Genomic DNA, 14,641 nt, shown 5'->3' on the forward strand with positions numbered 1-14,641 from the left:
GACCATTAAGACAGACAAAATAGCGCTAAGCATTTTGCCTGGTATGCTAATAATTCTGCCAACTTTACACCTTAATAATAATAATAATCCTTTCTATTATAGGTAGAAGGCCTGAAATTTTGGGGAAGGGGACTAGTCGATTGCATTGAGCCCAGTGTTTCACTGGTACAGATGAAAGACAAAGTTAACGGTGGTGGAATTTCAACTCAGAACATGAAAACATGAAATACCTCTAAGCATTTCACCTGGCATGCTAATGATTCTACCAGCTTGCCACCTTAATAATAATAATAATAATAATAATAATAATAATAATAATAATAATAATAATAATGTTAACCAATTTAAAACAAAAATTAAAATATCAGATATTTGGACTAAAATCTCCTACAAAAGATGGACATTGCACCAAGTAATTGTTTGAATCTGCAGCATGAAGGTAAACAATGGTTGTGTGTAGTGGAGGGAGGTTGGGTTGCTGCCTGTTTACAAGTCACAGTGACATGTTGTCAGCTTCTTCCACCTGTTCCATTCTTCAACATTCGTTTTTTGTCTTGTAAAGAGAGTTTGGTATTGCAGAGTGGGTGGTACTTCATGATTCATTAGTTTTCAAGTTCAAATCTGCTACAGGAATTTTGTTGTTTCCTCTCTGCAGAATGTAAGAAGTTTGCTTTGTAACCCTAAGTTGAGCTTACTGTGAGCCAGTGCCTTCAACTACATCAGCTTGACCAGTGCTGTCTGAATGGAATTTCAGAGAGGAAACTAGGAAGAAGCCTGTCTAGTTACTGTATATTTATATAAGCAAAGTATGTAAATATCAGTGAGAAAAGCTAAAATCTAGAGCTGTTTGAGAGCAGTCCTTGGAGATATTTGTATCACAGACATTCCCTTGTCACTGATGCCGTCAGAAATACCCAGTGACCAGTTTATTTGAGACATGTAACCTACAATACTACATTTACAAATTGGGATATAGAATAGGTAATGTTATATAGACATTGTTCATTCATTTGTTGGCCTATGCCGTGGTTTAAGGCCCTGGTCAGCCCTGAGTGAGATCTGTGATGAAAGGAAGTCCAGAGGTGTCCTTTCCAACTAGGACTACAGTGTCCATTGTGAACTACAATTTTTAGAACAAAAATGTAATTTGATGGAGAAGTGGCAACTATTTCTAGCAAGTCTAGTGACCACACAGCAGCTCTATCTTATAAAACACAACTTACAGATCGAGAAAGTTTAGTGGTTTCATTTACTATAATGCGAATTGCTGGGCCATGATAAGTGGCAAGATGTCATCCAACCCATATGTTATGATGTATATGTGTAGAACAGGGGTCAGTAAAATGGTCAATGCTAACCCTTGGGGGTTAATATGGCTATCCAAGGGGTCAATAAATGCCTGAAATGATTTTGAGCATTAAGGGTGCTGAATTATTAGTGAACTAAATTTGGAAGAGTACAGTAATTTTCAAGCATTTAACATTTAAACCAGCCATATCAGGGCCAATTATTCTTCCTGTTTTATGTTCAAACTGGTCAGATCTGGCCTTTTGCACCTACCCTACAATATTAATCTAAAAAACTAAATCACATTAAAGAAATCTCAAAGCTATGAGATAATGCATAATTAATTCAAAACACTGTGAATTGAATGTTAAAGGGAAACCTCTACATGGTTGCTCAAGCTGCTAGAAATGGCAGCTAAATCTTCCTCAAATCAACACAGCTATAGTAAATCAGAGAAAATATATTAAATATATTCTTTTACTTGTTTCAGTCATTTGACTGCGGCCATGCTGGTGCATCACTTTAAAGGGGTTTTAGTTGAAGAAATCAACTCCAGGATTTATTTTTTGTGAGCAAAGTACTTATTCTAACGGTCTCTTTTGCCGTACCACTAAGTTACGAGGACCTAAACACACGAGCATTGAATGTCAAACAATGATGGGGGGAAGACAGACACATACACACACATATATATATATATATATATATATATACACACACACACACACAACGGGCTGCTTTCAGTTTCTGTCTACCAAATCTACTCACAAGGCTTTGGTCAACCCGATGCTATAGTAGAAGACACTTGCTGAAGGTGCCATGCAGTGGAACTGAGCCTGCAACCATATGGTTGGGAAGCATTGACAGGGTAACCAGAATGCTAAAGGATTAAGGCTGAAACCCTAATTTCCAGCCAAATAAGGCAATAACCAATATTCACCTAACACATATTTCACATTATATTTTCCAAGTATATCAATACAACACAATGAATTTTTATTGTTCTTCATCAAGTTCAAGAAGTATTTTCATTGAATTTCTTTAAATAATTCTTATTAAAAAGTAATAATGACTCAAAAGAACAAAAAAATTAATGTTTTTAAATCTAGAAATTTTTTTAAATGATAATTCTTTTTAGTTTTATTTTAGAAATTTACATGATAGCCACAGGTGTGTGGCTGTGTGGTGAAAAGTTTGCTTCCCAATCTCATGATTCTGGGTACAGTTCCTCTGTATGGCACCTTGGGCAAGTGTTTTCTACTACAGCCCTGGGCTGATCAAAAGCCTTGTAAGTGGATTTGGTAAATCGAACCCAAAAGAAGCCTGTCATATGCGTGTGTGTGTGTGTATAATATATATATAAATGTAGATAAAACAAATGATAGAGATGGTAAATGGAATATAGGCAGCGAATGAGCTTTGTCGGCTTACTACAGGAACATACCCAACACTTAAATATTTACTTATATAATGTGTGTGTGTGTGTGTGTGTGTGTGCCTCCAACCATATCTTGGCAAAAAGAGACTGATAGAACGAATAAGTGCCAAGCTTTAAAAAAATAACTACGAGAGAGGTGACTTGTTTAACCAAATTTTTCAAAGCAGTGCTCCAGCATGACCACAGTCCAATCACCGAAACAAGTAAAAAGTGAAAAAAAAAAAAAAAAAAGTAATGTCTGTTGAGTTATTATTGGTTACATGAGAGAACTCCTGACATATGGTTAAACAAGTGGTATCTTCCTAAGTGACCAAAATTCCATAACAAAATAGAAGTCTGGTGACCAAAATATGAAAGAATACAAAAACTTGTCTTCATAAATTCAACTACAATAGGTCACAAGAATTCATTGTGCTTGTCTTTAGCCTCCATTTTTGAGGAGTGTGGGACATTTCAATCTTTTTTTCGCTTATGTTTTGTTGTTTTGTAATTTTTTTTATCAAGTGAAGGCCTAGCAGTTAGGGTCTTGCACTCACAAATCACAGAGCAAAATAGAACCCAATTTGTCAGTCAGGCAAACTGAAGGACACACTTGTGCATTTTGCTCAAAACCACTACTGTAAAGTGGCCTTGCTGTTAGTTCCTCAGACCCTTAATATCACTGTCAATGAGTCTTTAACCCTTTCAATACTAGCTGAAACCCTTCAGGGTTTTTTTTTTTTTTTTTTTTTGCTTCTTTTCATATACAAAATCTCTTGCTTTAGACATATTAAATAAATGTTATGTACAGTAAACCTGTATAATTTTAAATCATGGTTTTGATCCTCAGATCAAGCAGTATATTGTGCTTTCGAGCAAATCACTTCATTTCATATCATTCCAGTTCACTCAGCAGTGAATGGGTTTAATTAATAACTGAGAAATTAAGCCCGCAATGGGTTGGTGTCACATTCAGAGGGGAATGTTGCAATATCAGTCACTTATATGCCACGGGAACCAAGTGAACCCCAGCCTAGTGAGCTCTAGGGCTCATGACAGACCTTCTGAATCTAACTTACCTCTGTCATCTGTTCACAGACATGATACGTTTGTAACTGGTAGGTAGATAGTATTTGGTAGCTGGCTAGTAAATAGTAGCTGAAACTGTCCAAGATATTGGTCCAACTAGTATTACTCTACGGATGTGACAATGGAAAGTGATAAAAATGGAAGAAAAACAAAGGACAGCTTCCAATTCACATGCTTAAAGAGAATACTTGACATCAAGTGGCTGCAAAGAGCCTGAAATGACACAACTGCGATGACAGCAGGCATCAACAGGATCAGAGACAAAACAGGACACAGTTGCTGGAATTGGATCGGACATGTCCTCAGACAAGATTGAGAAGGCAATTGTATGGTGACATAAAATGGCAGTCTGAAGGGAAAAGAGCAGCAGAGAACCATATGGCGAAGGGCCACTGACAAGGAAAGAAGAACGCAAAGGAGAAGCAAGAATGAGATCAGAACGGCAGCAGAGAACAGAACTGGTTGGAGAAATCATACTGTGGCCTTATGTGCCTCTTGGCACAGATAGAACAAATTGATAGTATTTGGCAGCTGACTAGCAGTTAGTATATAGTAAGTAGATAGTGAAGTAGATAGTAGGTGGACAGTGAATAGTAGATGGATAGTGAACAGTAGGTGGATAGCGTATAGTAGCTAGATAGTATGTAATGCTTAATATGTCGTTGAAATTAACAAAGAAAAAAAATGAGAATTAGGAGAAGGTGATCATGTGATTCTCTCAAATTTCTGTAGCACCTAAATATCCCCTTTTTCTTATGTGGGTTTCTTTATAATGTGACGTAGACCCTGTTGGCCTTATGGCTTCTCTTTGAGAATCACTTGTACAACAAGCCTATGTGAACCGATTCATCAGTCAAGCAAACTGAAGGATGCACTTGTGCATTTTGCCCCAAAACACTACAGTACAGTGGCCTTGTTGTTAGTTTCCTCAGACCCTTAATATCACTGCCACTGAAGGCAGCGAGCTGGCAGAATTTGAACTCTGAACATAAAGACAGACAAAATACTGCTAAGCATTTCGCCTGGCATGCTGAGTTCAAATTCTGCCGAGGTCGACTTTGCCTTTCATCCTTTCAGGGTCGATAAATTAAGTACCAGTTGCATACTGGGGTCGATCTTTTGGGGAGGAGGCCAGTCGATTGAACAGCAACTTCAAGTAGTAATTTAGTTCTATCCCACTAGGACCAAAATTCAAATCTAACTGGGGTAATAACTTTAACATCTCTTTTCCCATACTGACATAAGACAGACAGTTTATAAGATAAAAGATAAGCTAATTGCAAAACACTGTTGATTTAGAACAATGAATCAACTAAAACTTATTTAGATTCTACCAAAAAGATTTAAATAGATCAGAGATAACAGACACAATGTTATTATCAGACACAGGTCTTTCGACCAAAGATCAGATCATGTCAAGAGATTCAAAAATAAGGACTGCTCAATTTCTGATATATCAATGATATTTATTTAACTAATGTCATCATCATTTAATGTCCGATTTCCATGCTGGCATGGGTTGGACAGTTTAGCAGGAGCTGGCTAGGCAGAAGACTGTACCAGGCTTCACTGTCGGTTTTGACATGATTTTTATAGTGGGATGTCCTTCCTAACACCAACCACTTTGCAGTGTGGACTGGATGCTTTTTATGTGAACTTATTGAATTGACTAAGATTTTAATGCAAACAATATGAGACAGTACTTTATGGAAGAAACAGTAGCAAAGACAGAATCTTTTACTTTTTGTAAGATTGCATCAAATGTAAAATATTCAAATATAATGTTAATCCTTTAGTGTTCAGATTATTCTGTTAAATGTAATACTTATTTATTCACATTATTTTGAATTAATCATGAATTTTCTTGTAGCTTCAAGATTATAATGACACAGTAATTTATTTTTAGACTGACATTGTAGGATAGGTGTGATGAGTCACATTTGGCCAGTTTGAACATATAGCTAGTAGAATATTTTGGCTGGATATGGCCGATTTAAATACTAAAGAGTTCACAACATTTGCTACAAACAAAAAAATAAAAGAAAATTGTAGAGGGTCATGGAAGACTGCTGATTTGTCAAAAAGGGCTGGGACCCAGAACACTGCAAAGTGGATGGCATTAGGAAGGGCATCCAGCTGTAGAGAACATGCCAAAGCAGACATTGGGGATCAACACACACACATCCAGCTTATTGAATCCTGTTGAGCCCACCAACTGATGCAGGCATGGAAGACAGACATTAAAAGATGAGGATTGAGATCAGTGTAATGGTAAAAAGACTGTGGGACCTGGTATTTTAGGACACCATAACTTTGATAGAATGAATGATACAGATTCATACATAAAACATGAGAACGTTTCATGAACAGGAATCCTAAAAAAAGGTGGCGGGGGATCTCTTCTTACAACAAGGGCAATGGAACAGAGGACATTACAGAACAATGTGGGTGAGTATCTGCTAAATAATCCCTGTAACATTACTGGTACTTATTGGTCAGTTATGAAAAGCAAAGCTGACTTGGAGGATTTCAATCCAAAATCATCATCATTATTATTACTGGGTGGCGAGCTGGCAGAAATGTCAGAGCATTGGGAAAATGCTTTGCAGTATTTCTTCTAATACATTACATTACATTCTGAGTTCAAGTTCCACTGAAGTTGACTTTGCTTTTCATCCTTTCAAGGGCTGATAAAATAGGTACCAGTCAAGTACTGGCGTCACTGTAATCAACTAACCTTCTCCCTTAAAATCAAAGCAATATGCCAAAATTAGAAAGATTTATTATTATTATTATTAGAACTGGTTGAGCATCAGAAAAAAATTGCTTTGCAGTATTTTTTTCCAACATTTTTTGTAATGAGATCAACTTTGCCTTTCATCCCTCTGAGATCAATATAACAAAGTACTAATCATGTACTGAGGATGACAGTACCAACTAATCTTGTCTCTCTAAAAATTACAGGCCTTGTGTCTAAATCAGAAATATTATTATTATTACTAGCACAATGTCTCAGATTTATAAAGGAGAGGAAATGGAGTTGTGTGACTAGAATGAGGGGGATTCCCTTTTTAAAAACATCACCTATAACAATAATTTTGAAACTAATAGCAGCTTCCTTCTCCCCGAGAATTAGTAACATTTTTGCCCTACCCCCTTAATTAAACAAGAATAGAAAATACAGATCACATCCATATGATTTTTTTCCTTCACTGTGGTGTTGGACAAGTTTAAAACCATCTACTTTCGTTAAACATGGCAATTTGTATGACCCCACTGTCCAGTCCTGGCAAAACCTCCCTCTTTCCCCCGATACATATCAAACACTCAACATAGAATCCCATGATGTCTCTTGTTAAACCTATGAATGAAGCCAGTTTACATTCATTGTTGTTTTCATTCATGAAAGACAAAAGATGTTTTGCTAACGTAACGAGATGTGTGTTAGTTATTCTGTCGTCGAAGTTTGAGATCAGTCAAAATATAAATGACATCAACTAAGTTTTGATAGCAGAAACAAACTGAGCAAAAAACATTTCAAATACATTTTAAAGTTTATATTAACAATGGTTCCATAGTGATTGACCATCAATCACTCATATTTGACACTTGTGTTCAAATCCAATTCGGTACTTGTACACTCTGCTTGGAATTAACAGGTCAATTGTCTATCCTGGTCTCAATTAGCCATCAGTGGTGCCAGCACAACAGAAGTAGTACTCAATATTCTTTATACAGTGTACTTGAGAAAATGTGTCATTTAGGAAAATGTCATCCTCCAAAGTGACTTATAGTGATGCTGAAAAACTGAAAACACCAAAACAAAAAAAGAAGACAAAAGTTTTCTTCCACACAGAAAGAAACATGTTAAAAAGTTTTCTTACCTGACTATGTTGTTCATCCATAGAGTCATCGCCACCAGGTGGCTGAATCCAGTTGTATTTCCGTAGTTCTAGGCGAAGACCCATTCGCTCAAATTCAGTGAATTGTCGGTGCAAACTACGAGAGCATCCTTTGCAGACGACAACACTCTCTCCGCTATCCATCACCAAGGCACCCTGAGGTACTTTGTGATCTTTGAGGAAAGGAAACTTGGGAACTTGCAAAGTACAGATCTTTTTCCGCTCAGCCGTTCTACTGCAAACGTAACAAGTGAAATTCTTGAGAACATATTTTCTTAACCATCGGTTACTGGTCCCTGGAGTTTTACAGTTTTCGTAATCTTTCCACTGTTTTAGAAGCATGTGGTAGCAATATTGACAGGACATCACTGTTCCCTCATCACTCATGGTTTCAGCACCTTGAGCAGGGTCACGATTGGCTAAGAATGGGAAAAATGGGTTGGTCTGTCCATTTGGAACTTTAGCATCGTGTCTGGCTGGATAAGAACACAAGACATGCATGTTGGCAACAAGACCGCTTTCTCCACACAGAAAACAGACTTTTTTCGGCAAACTACTAACACATTGCAAAGGATGCGGTATTGTTGCAGCTATAATAGTGTTGCTACTACTACTGTTATTGTTGTTGATATTAAGGCTGTTGTCAAGGGCAGCTAAATTTGGTTTCATGTCAACAGGAACTCTTCTGGCATCAATTGTAGAAGAGGAGGAGGACGGAAACTGGTTACTGTATACCGATGAAACATTGGAACGGTTGCTAACCTCGCCATTATTGTGGGCAGTGGACGAAGAAGTTATTGAAGTGGCTATGGCAAGAAGTCCCTGAGAGCCTGTCGGCACTGTGGGAACAGGACTACCACTGGTGATTTGAATGTTTAGCGGCTGACTCACATCCCCTTCAGACGTGGGGAAATTGGAAGAATCACTGGACTGATATGTATAAGTAGCTCTGTTGAGGTTTATTGGAAGCGTGAATTGTCTCTGAGAGAGTTTGACACCCTGACTCTCGTACATATGCCACTGGGTAGCAAGGTGGTCAACACATACACGACAAGCTATAACTGTACCGTCGGGATTTAAAGGATGTGCTCCTTCTGGCCGGGGCAGGTCTCTAATGAATGGGAAATGCATCATATTTGACCTACTGTCTTTGGTCAGTGTATGCAGGAGGCGGGATGAAGAATGTGACATAAATTGACCACACAGATAACATATCTCTTTGTTGGTTGTGCTGCTAGTAGTGGTGGTGGTGTTGTTGTTGCTGCCTGACAAAGTTTTTTCACTAACATGACTACTATTGCTACTACTACTACTACCACCTGCATTAATACTACTACTAATACAGATATTGTCTTTTGTATCGGGATATTTCTCCTTGTTGATTCTATAAGTTCTGTTTTCGATGCTAATATTGGCCATCTCCTGGTCTTTCCATTGTTGATAAAGGGTCCGTCTACATATGTTGCAGACAGCGGCGATGCCTTTGTCGGAAAGAGGTGCTGCGCCCGCTCTGGTACTGAACCGGGTCAAGAAGGGGAAATACGGGTCACCCGAAGGTTGTCTGAAGGCGAAAATAAACCGACGTGTTATCCACGGTTGGAGGGCGCCGCACGTGAAACAAACATATTTGGCTGATGATGAGGAGGAAGAGGAAGATGATCGACATTTATCAGTGACAGTGGTGGCGTTGCTACTATTGCTTTTGGCATGCGGGTCAAAATTGGTCACTTCGTCCGTATTGTTGGAACGATAGTCACGACTACTAGAAGAACTATGGCCATTGTTTTTATGAACCGATAAATCAAGAGCAACATCAGCGGCGGCCCCTCGGGTGTCGAGGGCAGCGTAAGGGTCGGCTAAAGAAATCAAACGAGATTTAGTCACATTGGGACTGGACGAATTAAAACCAGAATCGACAGAACCTGGGTTGTATTGTAGGCCCATAACTTGGGCGATGTACTCACCTTGTAGTCGCATTTCCGCTCCAGTGAACTGGCCATTGTCCGAACGTTTTAGCCAGTATAATCTCTTGACGCTCGGTGTTTTATTACGTTCGTAGGTATCCCATTGCTGAGTGAGGAAGGCGTGGCACACTCTGCAGCTGTCCACTGTGCCATCAGCACCGAGCAGTCGAGCTCCTTTGGGAGGTTCGTGATCCTCCAAAAACGGGAAATAGGGTCCCTTGTCCAAGCGCGGTTTCGTATACAAAATACGACCCGAATCAGCTCCGAGGTTACCACACACAAAACAAACAGTTCTGCTACCCATTGTGTATGTTATATATGTGCACTATATATATATATATATATATATATATATATATATAATGTTTGTATGTGTGTATATTATATATACATATATTTATGTGTTGTGTGTGTGTGTGTGTGTGTATATATATATATATATAAGAATAGAAGTGTTTTTGTAGAAGCTGAGCACAAAACAATATTTAAAGGGTGCCGAGTTGATGTCGGATGTAGATACGTGGGCTGTGATTGAATTCAATATGAAAAATGGGAGAGAGAAAAGAAAAAAAAAAAGATGACAACAAAGAGAAAGAAGAGAGAAAGAAGAAGAGAGAAAAAAATGGATGAAGGAAGAAAGACAGCCACAAAGAAAAGCCGAACTTTGAAAAATTGTAATTCTTCAGCAGTATATGTCTTATATTATTGATATTTTCTTTCTGTTCACATTATGATTGATGGGGTGAACATTCGATGATAACAGGACTTTGTCCCAGTCCAGTAGAAGAGGCATTGCTCTGCCTTAAAACAACGACCATTCACCATGAATCTCCTCCTCATGCAGTCCTCCTGGCTGACTCTTTTGTTGTCCGACTGCGCTAACTGGCTGGCCGACTGACTCCTCTTCGTCGTCGTCGTCTATCGGTGGTGGGGCGGCCGCTTTGCTAAGAAGCTTTTAGCTGAAGCTCTTTATATATAATATCATTCAAAGGCCGCCTAAACACATTCTGGCAGGATTTGGTAGAAGAAATTCAAGGCTATAAGTCATCCTGTTGGGGTAAATTAACAAACAAGTACACACGCACATACATACATATATAAATATATGTGTGAGTGTGGAGGTAAAGGGACAGTGAGGCTGTTAAAGTTTGGTGGAGAAGTAAAAAAACGAAGTGTTGTCTCCTTACGTAGAGGTAACAACAACAACAACACGTCTAAATCTAGCCTTCGCCATGTTGGAACATCTGGACGCGCTGCCGCTTCCCATCATGCAGTGCGAGAGCGAGAGCGCGAGGCCGGGAAACGAGTATATTTATGCGTAGCTCACGAAAGCGAAACGATTGCAGGTCCGGGATCGAGGCGAATTCAATAGCAGCGTGAGTTGTCATCATGAAAAGGATGTGAAGACGACGGCGATGGGGCAGCGTGGCCAGTAGAAGGACTTGGGCGGCAGTCGGGGAGGGAGAAGCTGGCTGCTCATCTTTATTTCTTCTTTCGTTAAGTAAACATCTGTTTAAGGGAGCGGCGCGCATTGCCAACAGCTGGTATTACCCGTTTTCATTCTCATATATATATTTTTATACACACACACACACACACACAAATATATAAATATATATATATTTACACACACACAAACATATGTAGATGTATATACGTACACATACATATATGTGTATGTAGATGTGTATATGTGTGTGTGCATATATATATATGTATGTATATGTACGTACGTATAAATATGTGTATGTATATAGATATGTGTATGCATATATATATATATATGTACGTATATACATATATGTATATATATATATATATATTTATATATATATATATATATATACATATACATACATATATATGTATATATACAAATATTTATATATACATATTTAGATATATATATATAAATATGTATGTATATATTTATATATATGTGTGTGTGTGTATTAGTATATATATACATACATATATATATATATATATATATATATATAATACTTGTGTGTATATCATCATCATCATCATCGTTTAACGTCCGCTTTCCATGCTAGCATGGGTTGGACGATTTGACTGAGGACTGGTGCAACCGGATGGCTACACCAGGCTCCAATCTAATTTGGCAGAGTTTCTACAGCTGGATGCCCTTCCTAACGCCAACCACTCAGAGAGTGTAGTGGGTGCTTTTACATGTCACCCGCACGAGTTTGTATGTGTATATATGTATGTATGTATGTATGTATGTATATATATATGTATATTTATATGTATATATATAAATATATATATGTATGTATATATATTTATATGTATATATATAAATATATATATGTATATGTAGTGAGCGGTGTTCCGTAAGCCACTGTTTTGGGACCACTACTGTTCATAATGGCCCTCTCAGACATCCCCTCAGCCACACAGAGAGCCACGATCACAAGTTATACAGATCATTCAAAAGTCTCACAGGTAATACAGAACCCTGAAGACACTATGCACCTGCAATGTGAACTGGATGAAATATACAAGTGGGCTGAAAAGAATAGCATGCAGTTTAATGCTGAAAAGTTTCAAGCCTTGTGCTATCAGCATGCAAGACTAAATGCAGTACCCATTAAATACACTGGACCTGGAGGGATTGCAATGCCAGAGGCGCAGTCCATGTGAGACCTGGGCATTTACATGAGTAATGATCCATCCTTCCATCTGCATGTTGCTAAATTGGCAATGAAATGCAGGTGGCTGACCGGATGGATTCTTAGAACTTTTAGAACAAGAGATCAGAAAACCATGATGGTCCTCTGGAGGACACTTGTCCTAAACCACTTTGACTATTGCTCTCAGCTATGGTCACCAACCAGTGTCAAATTAATCTCAGAACTTGCATTGTGTGCCACTTTCATTGTCGGGGTAAACCTGGGTTTTTCCTTGGATGATATGCATGTAATCCACCTTCCGAAAGTCTGTTCTTCAATGCAGTGATGTTCTCTTCCATTAATTAACAGGAAATCTTGCTTCAAGATGCTCTTCTATTGTTGAGAAAAGTTCTTTCTATTTTCCTATCAATCCTAGGGGTTGTTACTCATTTTCTACCACAGTTACCAACCCTTTTTGCTATCAAATCCTTGTTCTTTTGCATTTTCTTATTAATTGCCCTAATTGTCTGAATTGAAACATTTAGTTTCTTTGCAACTTCTCTCTGTTTAAATGAGGTATCCCTCAAATACACTTCTATTTGTCGAATTTTATGGGGACTAAGATCTCTTTGTTTACCCCTCTCAGCCTGGATTTGAAATAACACTTATTTACACTTCAAGTGTAATTTACTACATCAATTAGTAACTAATGCAACACAGAGTAACTAAAAAGTCATTAGAACACAAACAAGCACTCTACACTGACCACTACTTGACTAAAACTGAAGGAAACGTGGGCTGCTGCAGCTGGGCCACATAAAGCGATTTAGTGTTGCCACACAACAGAAACTCATTATTTCCAGATGTCACTAGAAACCCATATAAGCCATAACTAAAATCAAAGTCAAAGAATATACAGTTGTAATTGTGTGAAATTTAATATGATTCAAACTCATTTGTCTCAATTAAATAACCAAACAAACAAAATATATAGTGTTTTTTTCAAAAATCCTTAATAATGTTTCCAGTACTGTACACATGCACACACATATATGCAACAAAATATATATAAACCATAATCTTTTTTATAAAATTGTTTAAGCATCTATTTTCCATGCCTGCATGGGTAAAAATTTATGAGAGTATATATATATGTGTGTGTATCAGTTAATTTAAATGGATTTTGACTGTCCATAGCACCACCTGGTGTAGTCTTCTATATCATGTTTTTAGGAAACCCTGCCCCACTGCAGTAGGAAATTGTTGACCAAAATGTATCAGGATGTGAATGGTTTGTCTGGTATTTCTTGGCAGAATTTGTCCAGGAAATATTTAAATCTTACAATATGCATTTTTGTTTTTTTCCCGATAATGTTGAATAAAGCAGAGCCAATTCAGGTGAAAAAAAACAAACTTGTGTCACCATGTTGTTCTTTGATGTGAGCTTTCTTTTTGTAGGGGAACCATATAATAGCACAAGGGCCTGATATTGTGTGATTTGTAAACGTGATACCAGCATCATAGGGGCAGGCATGGCTGTGTGATAAGAAGTTTGCTTCCCAACCACATGGGCATGTGTCTTCTACTATAGCCTCGGGCTAACCAAAGTCTTGTGAGTGGATTTGATAGAAGAAAACTGAAAGAAGCCTGTTGTGTATATTATATATATATGTATATATGTTTGTGTCCATGTATGTCCCCCCACCAACACTTGACAACCAGTGTTGGTTTGTTTACATCTCCAAAACTTAGCAGTTCACCAAAAGAGATCAATATAAGTGTTGAGCTTCAAAATAATTACTTTAAAACAGGATTGATTTGGTTGATTGAAATTCCTAGAGGTGGTTCTCCACCATAGCCACAGTCTAATGACAGAAACAAATAAAACAATAAGTGTCAGGAAGGCGGCGCTGGGCACAGGTGCCATCACGATTTCGCTTTTGCTTGCCCCAACAGGTCTTCGCAAGCCGAGTTTCGTGTCCAATGAAAGAGACGATGTTGGCATGGGTGCCAGTCATCGAATTTAGTTCAATTTTGATTTCACTTGCCTCAACAGGTCTTCGCAAGCGGAGTTTAGTGTCCAATGAAGGAAGGTATGCATAAGTAGGCTGGCAGAGGCCTTGGATTTTTGTCTCATTTGGCTTGCTGAGTCGTCTCACGCACAGCATATTTCCAAAGGTCTTGGTCAGAAGTCATCGCCTAGGTGAGGCCTAATGTTTGAAGGTCGTGCCTCACCACCTCATCCCAGGTCTTCCTGGGCCTACCTCTTCCACAGGCTCCCTCAACTGCTAGGGTGTGGCACTTTTTCACACAGCTATCCTCATCCATTCTCACCACATGACCATA

The 14,641-nt window shown here is 38.2% G+C and overlaps 1 protein-coding gene across 5 annotated transcripts in view; it reads right to left on the reverse strand.

Annotated features, from left to right (window-relative positions):
- Positions 1–10,914, reverse strand: part of LOC106869197 (uncharacterized) — a 150,758-nt gene extending 139,844 nt beyond the window's left edge. For 3 of the 5 annotated variants that reach the window (XM_014914835.3, XM_014914834.3, XM_014914833.3), the window contains exon 1: positions 7,678–9,978. In XM_014914835.3, the coding sequence (XP_014770321.1) occupies positions 7,678–9,963 (2,286 nt within the window). In that variant the 5' untranslated portion in view covers positions 9,964–9,978. Of the gene's footprint in view, positions 1–7,677 lie in introns of all 5 variants that reach the window. The other 2 variants (XM_089337931.1, XM_089337932.1) reach the window with 2 other exon arrangements.
- Positions 10,915–14,641: the final 3,727 nt, after the last annotated feature.

This window comes from Octopus bimaculoides, chromosome 20, assembly GCF_046866305.1.
Source record: "Octopus bimaculoides isolate indiv1 chromosome 20, ASM4686630v1, whole genome shotgun sequence".
Taxonomy (NCBI): domain Eukaryota; kingdom Metazoa; phylum Mollusca; class Cephalopoda; order Octopoda; family Octopodidae; genus Octopus; species Octopus bimaculoides.